The sequence below is a fragment of the Orycteropus afer genome, unplaced genomic scaffold (assembly GCF_000298275.1).
Source record: "Orycteropus afer afer isolate SDZICR_OR568_19922 unplaced genomic scaffold, OryAfe1.0 scaffold00362, whole genome shotgun sequence".
Classification (NCBI taxonomy): Eukaryota; Metazoa; Chordata; class Mammalia; order Tubulidentata; family Orycteropodidae; genus Orycteropus; species Orycteropus afer.
This window is the reverse complement of record NW_006921949.1, coordinates 3157865-3184658: the sequence shown is the minus strand read 5'-3', so window position 1 is coordinate 3184658 and position 26794 is coordinate 3157865. Positions and strand designations below refer to the sequence as shown.

The window sequence follows — 26794 nt, the reverse complement described above, 5'->3', positions numbered from 1 at the left end:
AGTCAATAAAACACAAGTCAACATCTTTCTGGTATTCTTTGCCTTGAGCCGAGATCCATCTGACAACAGCTATGATATCCCTTGCTCCACGTCCTCTTCTGAATCCGGCTTGAAACTCTGGAAGTTCTCTATCAATATACTGCTGCAATTTCTCTACCTAAGCCCAGGTTTTCATCCCTTCCTCTTCAAATTTGTTTACCATTATATCCCTCCAGATCATGAGCTTCTTGGAGGGCAAGGGATCTTGTCTTAGAGCACTTAGATCTAACATAACACATATAGGTAGTCAATAAAGACAAATTATTTAAATGTCAACAAAATATCTACTTCTTTAAAAACGATGTAAAAAACTTCAACCCAAGAATGGTGTATTTCCTGACTCATCTATTTCTTAGAGGTACTAGGATGAAGGAAAACCTTTTTGTACACTTGAAAGGAAATTCACTCTCTCAGCCACGTCAATATAGTCTTCATTTAGTATTATGAATATAATATGTTACAGTGCTATCCTTATAATACCAATAATGAGATACTTTAAGTGGCACATGAACTCCAAGAGGACTCAGAATATCATAAATTATACTGCTATATGTAGGACTTTTCCACTGTAGATCCTTCTACTCTAACCACATTTTCAAAAGCAAAAAATAAAAGTGGTAATATTCCCTTTATTGTTACTTCTATTCTTCATATCAGAAATAAATTTCTTTTTAAATTTTCTTAAAAATGTATATATTAATTACAGTAAGATCCATATAACATAAAATAAACCATTATAAAATGTACAATGCACTTTGTACATTCACAGTGTTGTGCAACCACTACCTGATCTAGTTCCAAAATGCTTTCATCATTCCAAAAGGAAACTCTGTACCCATTCCACAGGATCTTTCCATTCCTTTCTCTCCACCCCTTGTCAACCATTAGTTTATTTCCTGCCCCTATGGATTTATCTATTCTGGATAACAAATAAATTTCTTAATTGAAATATAATCTCTTTTAAGAAGAAATGGCAAGGAAATAAATAGAAATGATAGAAAGGAAGAGGCCTGGTAGATTTAAAGCATGAAATGATAATAAGGTATTACAGTGAAAACCGTTAAGAAGAAAAATCTGAGCATGAATATACCCATAATTAGGACAGGGTCTAAATAATGATTTAGAGGAGGGGGGTCAGAAAGGTTTTTATGTAAGGGGTCAGATTGCAAATAGTTTAAGCTTTTTCATTTAGGAGGCTAAATCAAGGATATTATATTGGTATTTATTGTGGAAAAAAATTTTCCACAAAATTTTTAATGACAAAATAAAAATACAATAATGATAATCTTTCAGTACAATTTTTTTTAATTCAGGTTTACTGATGAGAAGAATGAAATTTTCTTGTGAGAATAATATTTCACTTAACTGGGGTACAAAGTTAAGAGTTCTCTAAAGGCAAAATGAGATTACAAAAGTAAAAACTATTTGTAACTTATGGGCCACACAAAAACAAGCAGTAGGCCATACATGGCCCATGAGCCATAGTTTTGACCCCTTCTTTATAACAGAAGAATGACTGAGAGAAGTAGTGTTAAATGTACTTTCTTCACTTCGATTATCTTTGCAGCATCCATGGAACATAGAATACAAGAAGATTTCCATCTTAAAGACAGAAAACCAGAGATTTGTGGGAATTTTCAGAATAAAATTAAAAATTCAGAAAACAAAAAATGATTAAGATAAGAACATTTATTACTACTTTAGTTGGACCTGTGGGCTTGGGACCATGGTCACAGGGGACATCAAACCTAATTGGCATAAAATACTACACAAAAACATTGTTCTATATCCTACTTTGGCGAGTAACCACTGGGATCTTAAAAGCTTGCCAGTGGCCATCTAGATGCAACAATGGGTCTCTCCTCATCCAAAGCAAAGAAGAATGAAGAAAACCAAAGATACATGGAAACAATTAGTCCAAGTGACTGGTATACCATGCGATCCTCAGCCTATATGACTATGAGACCAGAAGAACTAGATGGTGCCCAGCTACCACTGTCAACCACTTAGAGGAGGATCAAGTGGGAGAACAATTTGGAATAAAACTGAAAATCATAAAAAATTAAAAAAAGGGAAAGACCAGGTTTGTTGGTCTGATAGCCTGGTGGAAACAAAGCCAAACAAAAGACAGGCATATGAGCTGAACATTTACATTAGGTAGATAGACTCCTTGGAGAGATCAATCTTGGACTAATAGAAGGGCTGTGCATGCACAGGAAGACAGCTTGCAGGGCAGGAGTGCACAGAGGGAAGGACATAGGGAAGAGGTAACTATGGGAAAGCAGTGTGAGACGAGTGGTTGCATTGTGGGAAATTGCAGTCAACGTCATGAGACAAAGTGTATGTGAACTGCTGTATGGAAAATGAATTTGCTCTGTAAACTTTCACCCAAATCACAATAAAAAAATAAAAATAATAAAAAAAAGAACCAACTGAAATAAAAAGGATAATAACAGGATATTAGCAGAACTAAGCTCCCACAAATGTGAAAACCTAGAAGAAACTGATAGATTTCTAAAAACACACTATCTACCTAAACTAATACAACCTGAAGTAGAAAATCTGAATAGACCAATAACAAAAGATGAAATTGAACAGATTAAAAAAAAAAAAAAAACCTCTCAACAAAAAAAAGCTCTGGCTCAGGTGGCTTCACTGGCAAATTCTACCCAACATTCTGAGAAGAGCTGACACCAATCCTATTCAAACTATTCCAGAATAAAGAAAAAGGAGGGAATACTCCTGAATTCATTTTATGAAGTGAACATAACCCTGATATCAAATCAAGGCAAAAACACTATTAAAAAAGAAAATTAGAGACCAACATCCCTCACATAAACATAAAAAATACACAAACTCACTGCCACTGAGTCAATTCCAACTCATAGTGACCCCCATTGAGTTTTTGAGACAGTAAATCTTTACAGAAGTAGATTGTCCCAACTTCCTTTTGCAGAGCGGCTAGTGGGTTTGAACTGCCAACCTTCTGCACCCATTCCTGATAAAAATGTTGAACAAAACAGGAATAGAAAGGAAATTTGTCAACATAATTAAGGGCATATAAAAAAAAATGGCCAATATCAGTCTCAATGGAGATAGTCAGAAAGCATTCCCCCTTACAAATGGATAGTAGACAAAGATATCCTTTATCACCATTCCTGTTCAGTATTGTATTGGATGTCCTATCAGAGCAGTGAGGAGGAGCTCTGGTGGCGTAGTGCCTAAGGCATTTGACTGCTAACCAGAAGGCTGGCGGTTCAAAGCCACCAGCCACTCCTCAGAAGGAGACTGGGCAATCTATTTCCATAGAGACACTGCCTTAGAAACCCAAAGAGGGCTCACTATGAGCCGATATGACTTGAGGGCAGTATCAGAACAGTGAGGCAAGAAAGGTAAATAAAAGGAATTCAAACTGGCAAAGAAGAAGTAAAATGATCTTTATATGCAGATGATGTGATCCTATACATAAAAATATCCCAAAGACTCAGAAGGAAAATTACTGGAACTAATTTAAAGATTTAGCAAAGTGGCATGGCTTAAGATCAATGTAAACAATCAGTCAGCTTCCTTTACACTAATAAAGAGAACTTTGAAAAGGAAATTAGGAAAACAATACCATTTATAATAACGACCCAAAAGTACTTAGGAATAAATCTAACGAGAGTCACAAAAGACCTATACAAAAACAAAACAAAACAAAACAAAAAAACCACCACCTGCTTTTATATAGTCACTGAGTTAACAATGGTTTTTACATTTTTCTGTGGAGCAAAACTCAAAATCATTAAAAAAAGACCCAGCTTACTGGTCTGATAGAGGCTGGTTAAGTTCCCCAAGACTATGATCCCTAGTCACCCTTCAGGCCTGGAACTGAACTCAACTCTGGTAGCTTCCAGCCAAACAACAGATAAGCATATAAGGTGAACATGTACACCAGACAGGTACACTCCTCAGAGCAATCAAACATAGAGATCAGAAGGGCAGTATCTGTACAGGGAGATAGCTCAGAAGGCAGGAATGCACAGGAAAGAAGGACACAGGGAAAAGGTAACTATAAGGAGGAAGAAGGGGGAAGAGCGCTGTTACATTATGGAGATTGCAATGTATGTCATGAAACAAAATGTATATGAAATGTTGTATGAAGAATCAATTTTCTATGTATACTTTTGCCCAAATCACACATATACACACATAACACAAAAGAATAGTTTTTATATTTTTAAATACTTGGAAAAAAGGAAAAAGGATAACATTTCATGACACATGAAAATTACATGAATAATATCAAGTTTTATTAGAAGACATTTATGATCATTTGTTTACATATCGTCTGTGGCTCCTTATGCACTGAAATGGCAGAGTTAAGTAGCTGCAACAATGTGTATGGCCTACAAAGCCTAAAATATTTACTAAATTTTTATTTTATTGAAATAGTTTGTCAACACAAGACACAAGGCATTAAGGTCTCTTCTCTACACTAAAGAACTCATTCCATCTTTTCCTTCAAAAATGTTTTAAGAAGTATTAGCATTCTATCTTCCTATATGAAAGAAGTATTATTTGAACATACTATATATCAAAAGCCAAACTCAATGCTGTCAAGTAGATTTGACTCATAGTGACCCCTCCCTCCTTGGGTTCCCAAGGCAGTATCTCTATGGAAGTAGATTGCCCAATCTTCCTTCTGAGGAGTGGCTGGTGGCTTTGAACCGCCAGCCTTCTGGTTAGCAGTCAAATGCCTCAGGCACTGTGCCACCAGAGTTCCTGAATACACTATATAGCTGATTATATTTATGGAATGTTCACTCTTACTATTTCCTATTATCCAGAAACCATCTTCAGAGACAAGTAAAAGCAAAAATTTGAGACATGAGTCCTAATGACTAAGGCAAACAAACAAAAACTTCTACTGATGTATCCAAGAATTTGCTGTAATTTCCCACACTGCACTAGCTGTAGCATAAGCCAGAGTTTGCAAGCCTATTTTTAAATTTGGCTCAGGACTAGGCATCCTTTAGTTGTATTAGACATAAGGTCACTATCAATTGGAGTTAATTCAAGGGTAACTGAGAATCACCGCCACCACCGCAGCAATAGCAGCAATTTCTAGCGCACACACAGTACTTACATAAAGTACTACATGAACACCAACCACTTCAGTATACTATATTTTGTCATAGATACATATTTTTACATTTTATTATTTTGCTAAATATGGAGGTTGGGGAGTAGATTTAAACACATGGAAGAGAAATCTCGTTTGTAAACCTATTCTCCAAGACAAGCCTTCTAATGTGAATGAAGTTATACGCCTCTCATATCTCACAAGTCTGAACCAATTAAATTCAAAAGTTAAGTGTTGCTTCACCTAAATCGATCTCATTAAATATACCCACTCATTTGATAATAATACCCTGTATCAAAGAAGTCTTTAATGTTCTTCTTTGAAAGAGCAATAAATTATTTCTCATCTTTTGTAACAACTCTCCAAAATAAATACTATTATCCTCATTTCAAGATAAGGAAACTGAAGTTCAATAATTTATATATCTTGCCTAAACTCTATTTTATAAATTAAGACTAATCATTAATTTAAAGAATTACTTGTTCTTCACTATTTTCGTACTAAGTTAATTTATAAATAACTTTAGACCACCCAGATTTTCTTGGGTTTCAGAAAGATATATACATAGAAATAATATATTTTAAGTAAACCATGTAATAAACATTATATATACTCACAGTACAACATAACAGAAACAACTTGCTTCTTAGTGTAAAAGGCTTCTATACTATAATTTGTGAAATATTTGTGGTTAATAGTAGAAGATTATTCCCCTTTTTTGGCAAAATTATCCCTATTAAAGGCTTGGAGGTAAAAATGTATAGTCATAGTATTACAGATTATCTTGATGTAGTGTGTAAATCCAAGAGTGGTATGAAGTCTACAACAGAAGAGAACAAAATATTGTTCAATAGTTCTTACCACGTTATACTAAATATATATATTCCTGACATTTACCTAAATGGAGAGATCTGAAATAGATGAAGTTAGCTACTTAAGTTCAAGGATAAGGAAGTATATGTATGGTAGACCTATACCCCTAAATTTAACTGTCTTATAAACCTCAGATGTCTTACTTTGAGAGGTCTTTTAAAATCAATTCTCCAAATTCCATTCAAATGAGCCTAGATCTTTGAAACTTAAAATTCAATTCACATTTTGCTTTGAGAAGTCAGTATTTGAAAAAAAAAAAAGGAAGGAAAAGAAATTCTTAAATTCCTACCATCCTCAGTCCTTGGCTGCTGAGGGAACATGTAGTTAGTAAGCACCATTTTCTGAGTCTCTGAATCAGTCTCTTTTTGAAGAGGTATCAGGGGTTTGGACTAGAGAAAGAAAATAAATGCTTAATTTTCAACAATCCTAAAGCAAATACATACTCAGTTATTTGTCTTCTATAAAATATCAACTTGTGGATTACAAAGGCAAATTTAAATATACATAATAGCATTTTTAAATCTTTAGTTTGAAATTTTATAAAAATCTAAAAATAAAACTTGGTTTTTATTATAAACAAACTCACATCGTTTTGCAATTATCACTGTACTATCAAAACAATTAAAAAAATGTTTCATATACTAAGTACCCATGGCCTAATAATTGTTATCACAGCAATTTATTTAATAGTTTTAAAATAGGACTTTCTATTTTATGTTATTTTGTCCAGTCTAGTACTCCCCTCCTTGGAAAGATGATTTTGTAGAAATCATTTGGAAAGTTTGGTCTAGTTATCTAAAGGTTTATTCTAATTATCAGCTGAAGAGAGAATGTTTAAAATAAACGTTATATTATAAACTGCTTGTCTTTCCTTCCCGTATGTTTCCTGTCTTTATTAATGGCAACACAAGTCACTCTGGTAGAACTAGAAACCTCAGTTATCTTCAGACTTTTAAACCTCATGTTTTCATAAGACTTTTTTCTTAACTGAGTGCCTTGTACTATCAACTTACTTGTTAATCTAACTAATTCTTTTTGACACCTATTCACCTAAAACCCTACCAATCCAAGCCCTGGCTGACTCCAGATGGGCAGAGGAGTTCCCAATTCTCCCTTCAAATAGCCAACCTATAAATTCTCTGGATCCTTTTTCATAGAAACCTTGCAGCTATCAAATTCCACCCTGTAATCTTATTCTCATTCAAATATTTCTTTTGTGCCCTCTACTGGTTTCACAGTAAACAAACTGCCCTATGTCTCAAACTTCTTCACATTTTCAGCATTTTTTCTTTATCTCCACAGATGAAAATGGCAGTTCTAAAAATATCAATCTGAACATACCATTTGCCCGTTCAGATGTTAAACTAGTTCCCTCTCCTGTACTGGGACTGACAAACATGTATGATAAGGGTCACTGTTCTTCCTTCTTTATTCAAGGCAGATATGCTTAATTGTTCATAACTAGAATGCCCAATATCCATTTTATACATACTGTTTTGACATAATTATCAGCGGAGCCCCTTTCACTCTCAACAGTGTCATAGTATGGACAATAAGTTATAGTCACCCTAACCACAGCACTTTTGCACTGAGCCTGAATATGATCTCAGATTCTGCAATACAATTCTTTAGGAAGTCACTTGTAAAAGATTAGAGTTGATACGTAAGATTAAAAAAAAAAAATCAATAAATTGTATTTGCCATCCTTTCCATGGCATACAAGGTCTTTCATGAATGAGTTCCTGTCCACCTCTCTGGGTATGCTTTGGTCTTAAGGACCACTTGCACAGGATCAAATACATTAGGCTGCAGGCACCTAAGTGCTTATTCTCATAGTAGTCCTTCGAACCAGAACTGCTACCTTTTGTTTGTTTAAATCTTTTTTCTCTTTGAAAAGGCAATTCAAGCATTTCCACCTCTGAGAAACTTGTCTTTACTGCCTCAAGTTATCTTTCTAGTTTGATTCAGAAACGTAGTCCAACCAAAGCTTTTAAAATATTATATTAAAATTGTATGTCCTTGTTTCCCCCACCTTAGCTTGCCTGGCAGAAAGCCATTCTTCAGTAAGTATGATAACAAAAATGAATGAGGGAAAGAGTAAATGAACAAACAAATGTTCTGCTCAAGTGTTCAGACGTACTCCAGAAAAGCACTGCATGTTGAACAGTAGATACTATGCTCTACCTGGTCAGTGAAATAACCAGGAACAACTTATTTCCATAATTCACAAGTAAACTTTTTTCATATACCCCCTCCTTTGTTCTTTTACAGCACAATGATTACACATTGTATAGTAAGGAATTACTGTAATTAACAAATGGGGAGGAGAAAGGGAAGAATGAGATAAAACTATAAATATACAGAAACCATATTAGATACTACATACTTTCAGTAATATGAGCTATCTGGGATAATTTTCTGGTATTAATTTATCCAAAAAATGCTATTATATTAATAAAATTAAAATGAGAGTTCTTCAAGAAAGAAGTTAAGTCTCATTCACACTATAGTTGGTATGCATTAAACAGGGCCCTGCAAATGTTTCCTGAAACCAAATAAAAAAATGGCAATCATCAATTAACAGATAAAAAAATTAACATATGTGAACTGAAACATTTAATAGAAGCAATAATCACTTTGTTCAAGCGCTAAGAAAAGCAATTATCTCATCATCTTAATACTTTCTTTTCAAATTTACAAAAAAAAGTAAATACAATAGTCCAATTCATAAGATGAATCAACAATAACTTAAGGCTTTAGGATATTAGTGGGTGTTAGCTGTAAAAAGTTCTCAGTTAAAGAGTTTGGAGAATTCTGAAATAAACAGACAAGTGGGTTTCTTTACCACAGTAATCTCAGAGCTGCTAATATAAAACAAAACAGAGATATATTATAGTTTCCTAATTTGATTATGGAACTTATGAGCATCCTATGAGACCAGTGTATTCCACTGTGAGAAAATACAGTTTTAGAGGAATTATTATATGATTGTGTGCAAAATCAAATGCTAAGCAGTAATTTTTTTTTTTTTTTAATTAAAAACACTGTTGTTGTCTTGCTATGTGCCGTCAAGTCGGCCCCGACTCATAGCAAAACCCCCTTTGAGTTTCCGAGGCAATATCACTGCGGAAGTAGATTGCCCAAACTTCCTTCCAAGGAGTGGCTGGTGGGTTTGAACCACCAGCCTTCTGGTTAGCAGTCACATGCCTTAGGCACTATGCTACCAGAGCTCCTATTAAAAACACTAACAAAATGTATATTTAACTTTGTTAAAAACCATTTATCACAAGAAAAACATGGTAACAGATGTGGAAAATACTTCACTCATATTTCAAGATAATAAGTCAGCCTTTCATTTTTCCCTTGGCAGATTTTAAATCAATATCCTTAACTTCCTGAATAGTATTTTCTAATTCTTTCACTACTGTCATACACTACACTTTTTTAGGACCTATAATCCACTATTTTCGGTGACATTATAAAGGAGATTTTTCATCCATTAAAGCAGCAGATTTCAAAAAGACAATCTCTAAGATTCCTTTCAACTATAACTCAAACACTAGTAAATAGAATATTTACTACTAAGACATATCATGTGCCAAAGTCTACATGTGAATTCTCAGACTGAAAACTAAACATTTCAAATTGAACCCAAGACATTTATTCTCTGTATAATATGCTTTTAATAGCTGAAATATATAGCTACTATCTGCATGCATGAAATACTAAAATTTAACTCAAACCAAACCCACTGTCACCGAGTTGATTATGACTCATAGTGACTCCCACTGGGTTTCCAAGGCTGCAAGTCTTAATAGAAACAGAGTGCCTATACTTTCTTCAGTGGAGTCGCTAGTGGGTTTGAACTGCTGACCATCTGGTTAGCAGCCAAATGCCTTAACCATTACACCACCAGAGCTCCATAAAGCATCACTAGGGCAATAAAATATATTCAGTGTCTTGACTTCCTTAACTCCACACTCATTTTTTTGAAAAATAATATTTTATTGAATTTTTGGTGAAAGTTTACACAGCACGTTAGGTTTCCACCTGACATTTTCAACACAAATTGTTCTGTGACATTAGTTACATTCATCACAATGTGTCAACATATTTTTTAATTGTGTTGTTTGTTCATTTTCCAATACTATAGTCTCTCTGACCCTTTATCATCTATCTCATCATGATTATTTTGAAATAAGACCCTGATCTTACTGGTAATATTCATTTTGCATGCCATTCTGCTATTTCTTTAGAAGATGGCCTTAGGGGCTAGGATCAGTTCTGGACTGAAGAGTGTCTTCGTGGTGATAGTCTCAGGGGGTCTACATTCATTTTAATATACTCAAATCAGGCTTTCATTCCCATCATTTCATTGAAAATGCTCTGATGCCAAGGTCAGCAATTACTTTTAAACCAGAAACCCAATATTCAATTAGCAGTCTGACCCATCAGCAGTATTCGACTTCCTTCAGATGGCTTTCTCATTCTTCTTTCTGGATATCCTTTAACCTGGACTCAATCTTTGGCCTTTCTTTTTTCTCTATCTATTCCTTCTCCCTTGTAATCTCATCCATTTCATAGTTTTAAATCCTTTATTTGTACAGTATTGACTCTCAGATTTTTATCTCCAGCCAACACATGAGTTCCAAACTTAAACTCCAGATTTGATATTACTACTTTAACATATAACACACTTCTCAAATTTAACAATGTCAAAAATCAAATTCTAGATATTACCCCCAAACTCGCTCCTTTTCCTTTGTCTCCCTTGTTTCAGAAAATAGTAACTCAAACATTGTACTTGCTCAGGTTAAAAGCCTAGCAGTCATACTTGATTTTTCTTCTGAAGTTCCACATTTTGTCCATCAGTAAGTTCTACTGGTAATATCTTAAAAATATATCCCTATCTGAACTCTTCTCATAAACTCCATATTATCACACTAGTTGACGCTCACCAATATATTTCTTCTGGACTATTAGAAAAGCCCCCTTACTACTATTTAAGCTTCTCATATTGAATAAACCACCCTCACCCCTTATCACCCACAGTTTATTCTTCATACAACAGTGAGAATTTTCTTTCAAAAATATAACTCAATCTTACCATTCCTTGGCTCGAAATACTCCAACAGACCTCCATCTAACCCAGAGTAAAATTCCAAGTACTACATCCTGTAGAAGACTCTAAATGATCTGGTATTAGTTTTCCTCTCTGATCTAAGCTTATACAATTCCTCCCCGCTCATTACAATACAGTCCACTGGGCATTCATTTAAATCACAAATATACCAAGCTCATTCCCGTATTAGGGCCTTTACACTGAATGTTCCCTAAATGTTCCATCCTGCCCCTCAAGGATATGCATGGCTCAATCCTGATATAATTTGGTACTCTGCTCTACTGTTTCCTCATAAAAGAGACACTGCCCAATCACTCTATTGAAAACTGGACATCTACTCCAACTATATGGACTATATGAAGAAAAATGCAGCATCAGGATTTGAGAAAGACTCATTAACAATCTACAATATACAGATAACACAACCCTGCTTGCTGAAAGTGAAGATGACTTGAAGTACTTACTGATGATTAAAGACTACAGTCTGCAGTATGGATTGTACCTCAACATAAAGAAAAGAAAAATCCTCACAAGTGGAACAATAAGAAGCATCACAATAAATGGAGAAAAGACTGAAGTTGTTAAAGATGTCATATTATTTAGATCCACAATCAACATCAATGGAAACAGTAGTTGAAAAATGAGACATTGTAATGCACTAGGCCACTAGGCAGACGTACTGCAAAAGACCTCTTTAAAGTGTTGAAGAGCAAAGATGTTACTTTGAAGACTAATATGCACCTAACCCAAGCCATGGTATTTTCAATCGCCTCAAATGCATGTGAGAACTGGACAGTATATAAGGAAGACTGAAGAAGAGTTGATGCTTTTGAATTGTGGTGTTGGCAAAGAATACTGAAAACACCATGGATGGCCTGAAGAACAAACAATATGTCCAGGAAGAAGTGCATCTGGAATTTCCAGTGGAAGCAAAAATGGCCAGACTTCGCTCACCTACTTTGGTCATGTTGTCAGAATGGACCATTCCCTGGAGAAGGATGTCATGCTTGGTAAAGTGGAGATCAGCGATAAAGAGGAAGACCCTGAACAAGATGGACTGACACAGTGCCTGCAGCAATGGGCTCAAGTACAGCAAGGATTGTGAGGATGGTGCACAACCAGGCAGTATTTTGTTCTACATTGTACACAGAGTCACTATGAGTCAGCGCGAACTTGACAGCACCTAACAACAACATCTGCTCCAACCCAGCTATGTTTTTAATGCCTATCTCATTTCTTAATAGCATTTACCACCACCTGCAACTTCACTGTGTACTTTTTTGTCCTTCTTGCCCAGCTCAATGGGAATAAGATTCTATTTGCTTCATCAACACATTCCCAGCTCCACAAACAGTTCATGGCCTATTATAAATGTTAGATAGAAAAAGTTCATGGAGTAACTCTCGAATATTCTAGAAAAACTTCTTTGAGGACTGGGAAGTATCCAATTAGAAACACAATTTAAATGATCAATCTTCTACACAAATATGATAATTTCCTAATCTATGTATCTTTTCTTCACAGATTTAGGGGAAATTAAATCCTGCAGGATTTGTTACCCCAACTTCATTAAATTATGTGTTTCTAAATATTTACTAAAACTTTTCTGCATAAATGTTTTATAATGTGTATCAGAGTACATACATAACTGCTCTTAAATGTTTCTATGTAAATTAGAATGTACCATTATTTAATAAAATTAGAATATAATACTTTACAAAATTAGAATGCCTACCTGATTATCTGAGAGCCACATAGCTGTCAATTGCTGCAGCTTTGTAAAGCTAAAGGGCAAATTCTTTAATCTGTAGGGAAAAAATACAAAGAAAAATTAAACTTTAATAGGAGAAGATTTAAAATTATTTGAGAGCTAAATTTAATGGCCTCCTAAATAATACTGTATTATTTTAAAGAGAGAAACAGTTACTTTGGGGGATAACCCAACATAGACCTCTGAATAGGACATAAAATATTATACAGGTTTATAAGACTATGGTTTTTTAAAAAATTGTTCAGTTGTATCAATTCAGCTGGCCGGAAAATGGATTATCTAATAACCTCCAAAAAGCTGTCTGTCAAAAAAAATTTAACTGTCTGCCTTAGAGCAAACACTTGGACACATTAAGCAATGTATCACAAAAGTACTTTGGCGGTTTTATTTATATTTAGAGAGAACATACTGTTACAAGAAACAATGCTTTGAGAGACAGTACTTTCATACACAAGATGACTATTCTAAGGTGATAATGAGTAAAAACAAAGTAATATAAATACTCATTCAAACGCTAAATTAAAATGGGACTCTATTTAAAATAGGATTATCGACTTCAATCCTGCTAACAAATCTGTCTATTCTTCTATGCCTATCTTCTAAGGCAATCTGCTAGCACTTAGTACTGAAGTCTTGGGGTAGAAAATATAAGCTAAAACAGGAACTTAATTTAAAAGCAGCAGTTCTTTTTAAATGAAACGGAATTGAGAATACCAGTAAGAAAACTGGGTTTAATTTAAATTTCTACCTTATACCTTGTGTGACCTTAACTAGAAGTGAGTCACCTTAACTAGGAGTCTTAATTTTCTCCTCTCTTTGAGGAAAAATCATAGACATTCTGCTTAACTTCTAACTCAGCAACCCTAGTAATTTATTTGGTCTATACCCTGGCTTCGTTGCCCAAACTACGTGAGTGAATGCCTAACTATACCTGTGCCCCAAAGATACAAGCATTAGATTAGATTCAAAAGCTGTTTTGTTGAACAGCAGCATTAAGGTGAAGATATGCATTAAGCTATAGACGTAAAAGGTTACCATGAAAAAAAAAAACGTTCTACAGCTGAAGTTAACCCAAAAAGAACAATGCCAAATAGCATGATAACTAACATAAGAAAAATCAGATCATCCTTTCAGGTGAAAATTGTAATTAAAAAATAAAAATATGTCAAAAGGGAAACAAGCATTAAACTTTCTATCACATATCATGTGAAATTTTAATTCCATTCAATCAATGTTTTCCATAAACCAACGGATGAACAAAACATTACAAACCTATTATCACTTAAATTGATGACTTTTAATTTTTGCATATCACCCATTTCCTCTGGAAGTATCTCAAGTTTATTAGAATGAAGAAATAGCACAGTTATATTTTTCCAACTTCCAATCTGAAAGAGAAACAAATTTAAAAATCAAGCATTTGGTTTATTGTACACTGATGCTCACTGCTACACTATTCACAATAACCAAAACAACCTCAGTGTCCATCATTTTGTATGTGACACATATGTACAATGGAAAATTACTCAGAGAAATGAAATTCTGACATGCTACGACATATGAAATGATGAACCTTGAAAACTTTATGCTTAGTGAAATAAATCAGACATAAAAGGAAAAATTTATAAGCCCATTTATATGAAATCTCTAGAATGGCAAATGCATAGAGACAAAAGCTTTCAAGTGGTTATGAGAGGATGAGAGGAAGCAGGAATGGGAATTACTGCTCAAAGGATACCGTGTTTCTGATTGGAGTGATGGAAAACTTTTGGAAACGGCTAGTAGTGATGGTAGCACAACACAGTGAATGTAATTAATGTCACTGAATTGTATCTGTAAAAACAGTGAGAATGACAAACTTTTTGTTTTATACACATAATAGTTTTTTTTTAAATTGACCATTGGTTAATCAATATATTTTATATGTAAAATATCATTTTTGAAAGTTAGGCAAAATATTAAATTTTGCAAAAGGAATTACATTTTCACTTTTTAAATACTATTAATATTAAAGGAAAATATTTAGATACCTCTTCTCAATCAAAGTAACTAATTATTATTTTGAAAATTACTCAACGATATATGACTTGACAGCAGTGGGTTTTTTATAATTATGTAGGACAGAAAAATAAACTAGAAAGTTACAATAAAAATAATTAGAAAAAGATGAAAAGTTAAAAAACTAAACCAAATTTAAAAACAGTACCTCCGGTGGTAACTGTTGTAAAAAATTATGATCTGCAGCAAAAGTTCTTATATTAGTAAGCTGCCCAATAGATGAAGGCAAAGCTTCAATTTCATTGAAACTACAGTCCAGTTCTTCTATTGATGTCAACCTTTAATAATAATAAAAAAAAAGATTATTTTAAAAAGGTTTGATATGTATAATCCAAAATTTAATAATTTATAAACATTTGATCCTGACCTTAATAAACTTAAGGAAACTTTCCATTCTACTAACCTAAATTTTATCAATAAAGTGGTCCGCCTATCTTTATTATAAATATGACCACCTGTATACCAATTACTTAAACATTTATTAAGTCTCTTCTAGCAGTTTTTTATGCAATTATCTGAAAATATTTACACATGGAGTGCTGAACTGAAAGCAAAATCTTCTAGTTTTTTAAAAATAAAAATCTTACCCTCCTATAGATTCTGGTAGATACATTAATTGGTTTTCATCTATTTTAAGAGTTGTTATCTTCTTCAATGAACCTATTGAGAAAATAACACAAAAATTATCAGTAAGAACTAGAAGCAAATCCACCATCAGCACCTATTACATTTGGCATGAATCACAAAGAACTTTCCTGATTAATGTACCCAAGAGACACCATCTCAAAACTATCACTCTCTACTCCTTATCCTACAATTTTCACCTATATTATCACCTCTTGTTGTTGCTGTTAGGTGCTGTTGTTGAGTCAGCTCCAACTCTTAGTGACCCTATGTACAACAGAATGAAACACCGCTCACTCTTGCACCACCCTCACAATCCTTGTTATGTTTGAGCCCATCGTTATAGCCACTGTGTTAATCCATCTAATTGAGGGTTTTCCCCTTTTTCGTTGGCCTTCCACTTTACCAAGCATGATATCCTTCTCCAGGGAATGGTTCCTTCTGACAACATAACCAAAGTAGGTGAGACGACGGCTGACCATTCTCACTTCCACGAAGCATTCCGGCTGCATTTCCTACAGCACAGATTTGTTCTCCCACACCACAACTCAAAAGCATCAACTTTTCCTTGGTCTTCCTTATTCACTGCCCAGCCTTTGCATGCATATGAGGCGACTGAGAACACCATGGCTTGGGTTAGGCGCACCTTATTCTTCAAGGAGACATCTTTTCTCTTCAGCACTTTAAAGAGGTCTTTTGGAGCAGATTTGCCCGGTGCAATACGGCATCTGATTTCCCGACTGCTGCTTCCATGGGTGTTGATTGCAGAGCCAAGTAATAAGAAATCTTTGACAAATTTAATCTTTTCTCCATTTATCATGATACTGCTTTACTGTGCCAGTTGTGAAGATTTTCATTTCATGCTGAGGTGCAATCCACACTACAACTGTAGTCTTTAATCTTCATCAATAAGTGCTTCAAAAGTCATCTTCACTTTCAGCAAACAAGCTTGTGTCATCTGCATATTACAGACTGTTAGTGAGTCTTTCTTCAATCTTGATGCTGTGTTCTTCTTCATATTGTTCAGCTTCTTGGATTATGTGCTCAGCATACAGATTAAATAAAAATGGGGAAAGGATACAACCTTGACACACACCCTTCCTCCACCAAGATGCAGAGATTAAGGTTTTTGGTCCTTTTTCAAAATAATTCCATTCACTTAACACACATCATCAGACAACCAAATCTATAAATATAGTCTCAAAAACAATTATAGAGCTCAGACAGGAGTTGCTTAATTTAGTCTATTTTCTTGCCTGTGACTCTATAATGAAGTAGTCCTGGTAAAAGTTACCAGATAAGGGCTAAGATCAAGAGTTATGGGTAAGCTAACTTCTTATATGGAATTAAAATGTTATTAATGGTATTTCCTTATAGTAAAGAAAAGCAAAATAATGTCAGCAAAGGAGTAAAGTGAATTGTACAACTGATTACACATCAGGAAAATAGTTAAATTAAGATCTGATCCCGTAGCAATACAGAAAAACTACCTTCAAATAAATATATTTTAATAATATTATATGGAAGCTTGTAATCAAGCAGGGGCAAAGATTTAATTTCTTAGATTTCATTTTAGTAAAAACTAATTATATGAATTTGAAAGCAATACAAACCAATAGTCTCAGGCAGTTGTTGCAGTGAATTGCTTGATAACAGGAGGTCCTGAAGATTTTCACATGCTGAAATTCCTTCTTCCACCATTTCAATATTATTTTTAGAAACATCTAAATATGTGAGCTGTTTCAAACTACCAATAAACTGTAAGAAAAAAAGGAAATCTAGTTAACTCCATTCAGTAATTTGTAAAAAGTTTAGAATTCATAATTAAATATTCATATGAGAAAGAGGACTTATAAAAATATTTTTAGTAATGTATCAGTAATAAAAGTTAAGAGTTCCTACTGATTTTAGCCCAGCAGAATGACAAAAGACACATATTTCCATTTGAGAACTCAGCTACTCATCATTTGTAAGAGAAATAGCAAGTATGGGGATGCTTATGACTTCTTTAGATCTGAGAATATATAATTTGCCAGTTGAAAAGACAGAAAGTCTACACATGGGAAAACTGGTGTTTTATCAATTTCTTGGGCAAACAGCATTAGAATATAAGGTCAACTGCTAAGACTGGCAGGAACACAATGCAGAGTATCAAGAACAGACAATTACACAAAGTTTATTTAAAAAGTTTTCTGATATTAATCAAGAGTTTGTTCATAGTTAACCAAAAAAAAAGAATTAATTTGTTTCTGTTTAACGCTACTAATAATTAAATAAAATCCTCTACTTACTAATTAATAGTAAGTACACAATTAATAAAACTGCAAAGGATCAACAACAATAAGTAAAAGCATTTAACATTTGATATACATACTCCTGGAATAAAAGTCAGTCTGTTACCATCCATCCAAAATTCTTTTAATCCACTTAGTTGCTCAAGTACTTCAGGCTGTTTGGATAGGGAGAGAGAAAAAAATATTATGTGAATGTGTCTTTATTTAGCAAGAGAACCTCCTGGGGATTTTTAATGATAACTATTTAGTTTCAAAAGTTTAAATACAAAATATAGTTTCAGCTACTGTAAAGAACAATTGTGAATAATCTGAAATACAATCCAGTATCTCTTAACATTTTAAGAACAGAGGTATAAGTACTGTTAGCATATATTAGTTTAAATAATATTGGACAGTGCTTTAGCATTTACCAAAAATTCAAAAACATTATTTTATTTAATCCTGGCAGCAACTTGTAAAGTATGCAACACATACTTTACTGTTAACTAAGTAAGTTAAGTAAGTACACTGCCCAAAGACCCACAGCTTACAACAACAACAAAAAAGGCACAGCCAGGACTTGAGCCTTTCAACTACATTACAGTTACTACAATAACATTTTAAAAAAATGTTTGTCCTTAATTCTGGTTCATGGTGATCTCACAAGTGCCACACAGAACTGTGCTTCCAAGTTTTCAATGGCTGATTTTTTGAAAGTAGGTAGCCAGGCCTTTCTTCCAACACTTTTCTAGACTCAAACCTCCAACCTTTGAGTTAACAGCTAAGCACGTTAACTGTTAGCACCACTCAGAGACTGAAGGAGGAACTCTGACAGTCATTCTAAAACAGTAAATTACATAAAACTCATTTAGGATTTGTATTACATAACAGGATGAAGTATTACATGATTAATAAAGAAAAAAATAAGATCCAAAGCTGGCAAGAGTGAAATAAAAACTCATCCATTCTTAATAAAAAGGTGAAGCCTTTTAGAGAAGTGATCTCATCTTAGAAAAACCACAAAGATGCTTCCTGGTGATATTAATACAGGGGGAAAAATATGAAAAAAAAAAAAGGGAAGGGAAAAGACAAGATACATCCAGTAACAAAGAAAAATTTAATCAATCAAACTGTAACTACATTATGAGAATACTCTGCTATTTTAAACTTCAACTAAAATTGATGAAGAGAGTTTCAAACATACAAAAGAAAAACCAAACTCGGTGCTGTCGAGTCGATTGCGACTCACAGTGACCCCTCCTTGGGTTTTCGAGGTGGTATCTCTACAGAAGTAGACTGCTCAGTCTTCCTTCTGAGGAGTGGGTGGTGGGTTTGAACCTCCAGACTTCTGGTTAGCAGTCAAATGCCTTAGGCACTATGCCACCAGAGCTCCCAAGTTAAAACATAATAAAGATTAATAAGAAGAGTAGTTTAAAGAAAACATGAGGTACCCAAAACATCTGGGTGTCTATTTAGTGAGCAAATGTACAATATGACACCCATAGGGCAATATTACAGCTAAAAGGGCCAAGAAATTCTTATTCTAAAGACTATCATTTGAAATCTACCAAAATTTTAAACATCAAATTTGTAAACATAATTTAGAAATGTTAATGATGGTTGTGACAGTTAAGGTTGTGTGTCAACTGGGCTGGACCATGATTCTGAGAGGTTTAAGCAGGTGTGGTATGGTCATCCCCATGATGAGATCTGATGTGTATGCTTTGAGCAGCCAATCAATTGAAAGGGAGTTTCCATGGGGATGTGGCCTGCTTCATATATACATATACATAGATAGATAGATATAGATAGATAGATAGATGGAGCTCTGGTTGCATACTGCCTAAGGCATTGACTGCTAAGCAGAAGGCTAGAGGTTCAAACCCACCAGAAACTCTTTGGAAGGAAAACTGGGCAGCCTACTTCTGCAGAGATACTGCCTCGGAAACTCAAGGAAGGGTCGCTATGAGTTGAATCAACTCGATGGCAGTGAGTCTGGTTTATATAGATATATAAACTACCTGGGAAAATTTGACGACTTTCTGTAGATCTGGATCCTGTCGTGCTGCCTATAGCTGTCCTGTAAGCCAATAATCCACCATTTTGCCTGCTGATCTGGGAGTCATCATCCACCAAAGTCAGCAGCCTGTTACACTACCTGGCAATATTGAGCTTGTCAGCCCCTGCAGCTGGGTGAGTCAGGAAAAGGTTCCAGCTTGACATGTGATCCAGGAACTTGGGACTTGCCAGTCTCTATAACTGTGTGAGCCCTTTTCCTAAAATAAATTTCTCTTTCTCTCTCTCTAAGCTTTACTGGTCTTTCTTCTCTAGAAAATCCAGTCTAAGACATTTGATTCTGGGAGTGGTTCTAGAGAAACAAAATCATAGAATAAGTTTCCTAAATTGGTTCTCACCAATTCTGTTTTGATTCTCTAGTTTGATTAGTTGTAAGGGCACTGATGACTCTGCCTCCACTAGTAAAGAGGGCCCTGCTAATCCATGGCATGAGGTGGCAACATTAATACACAAAATAAAACCAAACTCACTGCCGTCGAGTTGATACCAACTTATAACAACCCCTCCTTGGGTTTCCAACATGGTATCTCCATGTACTTTCTTACAGAAGTACTTCGATTAGCCAATCTTCCTTTCGAAGAGTGTCTGGTGGGTTGAATCACCAGCCTTCTGGTTAGCAGTCAAATGCCTTAGGCACTACACCACCAACACAATGCAACACAACACCCTGCCACTGAGTCAGTTCCAATTCATAGCAACCCCTCCTTGGGTTTCTAAGGCGGTATCACTACGAAAGTAGATTGCCCAACCTTCCTTCTGAGGAGTGGCTGGGGGGTTTTAACCACCAGCCTTCTGGTTAGCAGTCAAATGCCTTAGGCACTATGCCACCAGAGTGCCTACTACACCACCAGAGCTCCCCATATACAAAATGGTACTACCAATAGAAAAAGTATTTTTGACAAGTGAGGTTCTGAGTTATTGCATATTTGATACTTTTCTGCAATTTTATCAGCATGAGGAGTATAAAGAAGCTGGCTGGTTGGTCCTAATTACACTAGGGAAATTGGTGAAAGAACAAGATGAGCTCAGGGCTGCTGTTGTAGACAGGATTGTTGTGAATCTGAACCAATCACAAACAATAATAATAGATAGTGACATACTTACCACTTCTGTGAATTCATTACTTCCCAAATCCAGTCTTTCAAGCTGGGTCAATCTATTCATGGTTCTATTCAAAATGGATTAATAAAAGACTTAAGTATACAGAAATATTAATCACATGGAAGCCTTCAAATTTCCAAATTTTAAAAATTCTTATGTAGTATTTAATAAATTACAGATTTTCACTTATTTGCAAAATAACAATTTCCTAAGAAAAGTCATTTTTAATTTCTACATAAAAAGTTCTTATCAATTATTCCTTCTAATTTCTCATGTCATCTTACTTGGCTTCTAAAGATGTAATCACAGTAAATTTAAATGGACAGGCCAGAATATGAATAATTGGCCTACATTTTTTTTCACAGAACAAATTTTCATATTATAAAAATCAGCTTATGAGCCTATCTGATAGCAACATGTTATTACCACCATTCTTCAAGTCTGCTCATATATTTGTAAAATTTAAAATGCCTGTAACTCAAAAATAATTTTAAAAATTCTAAGAAGAGTAAGTATTAAGTTTTTCCCCACATTTTCTGGTTAAATTCAACAGCCACCTTTTCAACACAATTCAAAATAAAGTGTTATGAAAATCACAAATACTGATGATATTTATTTCAAATTAAAGCTACAACTATACAATTTTAAATCCTCGATTAATACCAACTTTTCCACAACTACAGGGTCTTGCAAAATGTATAAACTGATTTTGTAAGTAAATAAAATAAACTGTACTTTATCTCTCCATCTAAAAGGCAACTATTAAAACCAATTGCTAATTAAATCAAATATACGTATACTCTTAAATTGCTATTTGTATAAAACAGCACTATTTTGTACACTGACATGCTACAAAGACAAAGAACTCACCATTTAAAAAATATTTTAGGTTATGCAGGAGCTCTGGTAGTGTAGTGCCTAAGGCATGTGACTGCTAACCAGAAGGCTGGTGGTTCAAACCCACCAGCCACTCCTCGGAAGGAAGGTTGGGCAATCTACTTTCGTAGTGATACCACTCTGGTAACCCAAGGATGGGTTGCTATGAGTCAGATCTAACTTGGTGGCAGTGCATTTGGTTTTTTAGCTTTAGGTTATGCAACCTATGGTACATACACACAATGGAATACATTGAAGAACAATATAGAACATTGTGAAACACTACATAACGTGGATAAACACGGAGGACATTATGCTGAGTGAAATAAGTCAATCACAGAAGGACAGATTCTGTATTAGTTTACTAATGTAAAAAGTCAAGGAAAGGTTTATATATGGAAGGAAACTTTCTTTGTTGGTTGCAAGAGATGGGAGGGGAGGAGAGGGAACACTGCTAGATAGGTAGAAACAAGCACTGATTTGGGTGAAGGGAAAGGCAATATACCAAAATTGAGTGACCAACAATAACACTAAGGAAAAGGAAGACACAGAGAGGTGCACAAGAGGTACAGATAACAACGATAAAACCTGTTACATATACAATACTGTGTTATCAGTGATAACAAACAATCTATGGGTAAGTAGATGGGTAGACAGGCTGAATGATCAGGTATGGCTAGGCAAAAGGGAATATACCCCTGACCGTATATAAGGTTGGCAGATGATATTTCTACATACACATTTGTATGTGCTGTAAGAATGTCCACATAATTAGAACTAACAGGCAGCAAAGTTATGATAACGTCTTAGGCACAGTCAACCACCCTGATGGAGCAAGTTATTGGACCTGTGGGCTCGGGACCATGGTCACAGGAGACACCAAGCTCAATTGGCATAACATACTACACAAAAACATTGTTCTACAGTCTACTTTGGTGAGTAGCGACTGGGGTCTTAAAGCTTGCAAGCAGCCATCCAGATGCAATAATGGGCCTCTCCTCAACCAGCACAAAGAAGGATGAAGAAAACCAAAGACACATGGAAACAAGGGGACTAATGGATTACAGAAATCTCAGCATATATGACCACGAAATTAGATGAACTAGATAGTGCCCAGCTAATACTGTCAATCACTAGGAAAGGGACCAGTGCAGGAGATCCTGGATAAAGTGGGAGAATAATGTGGAACAAAACTCAAAAGAACATTAAAAAAAAAAAGACCAGGTTTACTGGTCTGACAGAGCCCTGTGAGACTCCCGAGACTATGGCTCCTAGTTATACTTCAGGTCTGGAATTAAACTCACTCCCATGGCTTCCAGCCAAACAATAGGCAGGCATATAGGGTGAACATTTACACGAGGTAGAAACACTCCTTACAACAATCAATCATGGGAGAACAGAAGGGCAGTATTTGCACAGGGAGATAACTCAGAGGGCAGAAATGCACAGGAAAGAACACAGGAAAGAGGTAACTACAAGGAGGAAGTAGGAAGAGAGCTATTATGTTGTGGGAACTATAGTCAATGTCATGAAGCAAAATGTATATGACCTGCTGTATGAAAAATGAATTTGCTCTGTAAACTTTCATCCAAATCACAATTTAAAATAAAATGATAAAGTATTTTAGGTAATACAAATTAGTACTAAAATACAGTTATTATCTTATTACCAATATATTACACTTTGAGATTCATAATAATTTGAAAATTAACATAATTATAAACCAAACAGGCTTCTTAAACCTGAACACAAGAACACACACACACAATAGTCAGTATTTTGGAAAATCAACAAATTAAAAATTAAGTAAATTCAAATTCAGTTAAAATTATTTCTCCAGCTTTTTAAAGAAATACATATATATATATAAATACACCATCTCTCCAATCCTTCCATTTTAAATATGCCACTGTATCACAGTACCTTTTATTTCCTTGATCGCACAACGCCTTGTTTTTTCTCAAAGTTGCTTTATTTAACTTAGATTTCCTGAGTGCCTATTTTCTTAAGCACTATGAAGTACTATAAGGGGCTCTGGTGGTGCAGTGCCTAAGGCATTTGGCTGCTAACCAGAGGTTGGCAGTTCAATCCCAACAGCTGCTCCACAGAGAGAAGATAGGGCAATCTACTTCCAAAAAGACGTACCGCCTTGGAAACCCAATGGGGGTCGCTATGAGTCAGAACTGATTCCATAGCAGTGAGTTTGGTTTTTATGGATGAAATACTGTAATTCCACTTCCCCCACTCATCTCTCTCTTGCTACAGAGAACCTGTAAATAACTTCCAGCTTGCTTTATGACAAAACAAAAGGTGTTTCCAGGATCTTTCTTCAGAAGTACAGAATCTCATGCTATTTAATTTAAACTCTCATATTCACACTACTGTACCAGGTCAAAATTTGGAAAATGCAAAGAGAATTTCAAGAAGAGAAAAAGGAAAAAAGGTAATCCTGCATTTCTTCACTATAGTAACAATGACTAGATAGTAGAAAATTTGCATGCAGCAACTGAACACATATCAGTGAGGGTAAATTATGAAACTAACACATATCAGTTTTAGAAAAAGGTACAAAAAAGAAAAGGAGTGCATTGGGGTTATTCAATTATAGACAACTTCCTAGAAAAGAAAAGGTTTAACAAAGATTTAGGAAAACATGAAGATACAGATATATAATTAAAAAACAGGAGATATATTTAGATAAATATGAAGTCCAAATGGTACTTCCACTGGAACTCTCTGTGCCTAATAATGGCAACATCCTACTCTACATACTTCAGAATTCTAAGAAAGAAAATTATATCTACATGAAAGTCCATTTCCTACTTTAAGCAGAAAATAGAAACAATCTCCCACAAATTTTTTTCTTTTTACCTCTCAAATTCATTTAGATATAACTCATTTTTACCTTCTCCTCTCCTGCCTCAATGTACAGCATCTCCTCCCTTATTAGTGTTCTTGGTCCAGTGCATTCCAGCTATGGTGGTATTTAATTTCCCTTAACTACATACCTTAAACTAAAAATATCTTCTGAAGTCATTATCCTTTTTTTTGCATTTGATTTCAGGAGAATTTATTAATATTTCAAGAAATGCAAGAGGTTCTTGCAAAGGTAAAAATTCATACTAAGTAAGCTCTGGTAGCATAGTGGCTAAGGCACTTGACTGCTCACCAGATGGCTGGCGGTTCAAACCCATCAGCCACTCCTCGGAAGGAAGGTTGGGCAATCCTACTTCCGTAGTGATACTGCCTCGGAAACCCAAGGAGGGGTCGCTATGAGTCAGGGCTGACTCGACGGCACATAACAACAACAACAACAACAACAACAAGCTATAGTATAAAATGTATAGTATAAAATATAAAGTGAAATGTTACTGGGTAGTTTACTTATGATTTTTTTTCTTTACTTGATTTTCTAACAAACTTGGAAGAAGAGCTGTTATGAATACCTTAATGCTTCTGAATACAAATAAATAACTGTTGATTATTTGTAATTCATTTCAAACTGTACAAGTTCTAGGGTTTTTTTTTTTTAATTTATTTTTTCTATATAATACAACAGTAATTCTTTAAAACATTAATGAATAAACCTTAGGGTCTGTTAAAAAATATATAAAACAGCACTTCACACTGCTCTTATCTTTGATCATAAAAAAAGTACAGTCACATAACTGATGGACATGATTGTTGGTAAATTTAATAGTATGGCCTTTTTATAGTTTATGAGGTCCAAATAAAATAAAAGGTTTTACTTTATTTTATTGTGGTAAAAACATACAATTTGTATGATAACTGTCAAAGGGAAACCTAATTTGCTGTATAAACTTTTACCTAAAACACTAAGTATTTAAAAAAAAAGTTTTATCATAAATCTTGAAAAGAAAGTAGGAAAGAATTAAGGTTGCAAAAGCAATTTGAACCTTTAAAAGGAGTTAAATGACTGTGATAGCAGAAAGACCATAAATAATAGACTTAAATTACAATAAACATTTTACATGTTGGCTATTCAAATCTCAGAACTTACTTTGGAGAGTCAAGTTTTGAGTATCAAATTTGTAAAACACTTAAACTTTCTGAATTTTAATATTAAACATAACTTTAACTTGTATTCACACCATCACTATAAACTTCATTCTGCTGAACTAACAATTACAACAGGATTACATTCTGATGACTCCATTATAAGTCAGTTCTGAAATAAGTCAAATACTTTTTTTCTTTTTTCAGTTTTTATTATTGCCTGTTATTATCAGTATATCATTTTATAAATGCAATATTTTTCTGTCTTTTGGGGGTTGGAAACATTACATATAAACATCAGCAAATTATATGCTGCAACAGTGCAATCCATATTACTAACCACAAGATGTTAAAAAAAAAAAAAAGCCAGTGTAATCGAGATTTATTTTAACTCAAATATGTTGTAAGTCAGATAAAAAACAAAACAAAACAAACTCTCTCTCTCTCTAATACATAATGTCCTTTGGAAATGAAAACTATACTCTTGCCCTCAATGTCTTACAACTGTGTATACCATATTTGTACGCAAACAACACACATGTTGTATGTCTTTTACACCTACTGCACAACTTCTTCACACGTTATTTTCCTACGTGTGCTGTAAACATTTTGTGTATTGTTTCCAAGGGCATGTCACTTCTGAAAAAGACAGTACATGCTGGTCAGGGAAGAAGGAAATGACAAGTATAAAAACAGATGCATTAAAGAAATGTGGTAAACGTTATACCAGATATAAATAAGATCACTACAGAAGCTGAGTAAACAAACTAACACCTAGGGAAATTGGAAATGCTTCCCTCCTCAAAAGGTGACAATTACACAGGGGACATCAAGCTCAA

At 34.6% G+C, this 26794-nt stretch overlaps 1 protein-coding gene across 1 annotated transcript in view; it reads right to left on the bottom strand.

Annotated features, from left to right (window-relative positions):
- The window catches only part of ERBIN (erbb2 interacting protein), a 122426-nt gene that overhangs the window by 50727 nt on the left and 44905 nt on the right, over nt 1-26794 (bottom strand). Inside the window, exons 6-13 of the mRNA XM_042782537.1 lie at nt 21066-21129; nt 17987-18061; nt 17226-17370; nt 15576-15648; nt 15137-15266; nt 14203-14318; nt 12895-12964; nt 6327-6426 (exon numbers count right to left, since the gene is read on the bottom strand). Of these exons, the coding sequence (XP_042638471.1) occupies nt 6327-6426; nt 12895-12964; nt 14203-14318; nt 15137-15266; nt 15576-15648; nt 17226-17370; nt 17987-18061; nt 21066-21129 (773 nt within the window). The remainder of the gene's footprint in view (nt 1-6326; nt 6427-12894; nt 12965-14202; nt 14319-15136; nt 15267-15575; nt 15649-17225; nt 17371-17986; nt 18062-21065; nt 21130-26794) is intronic.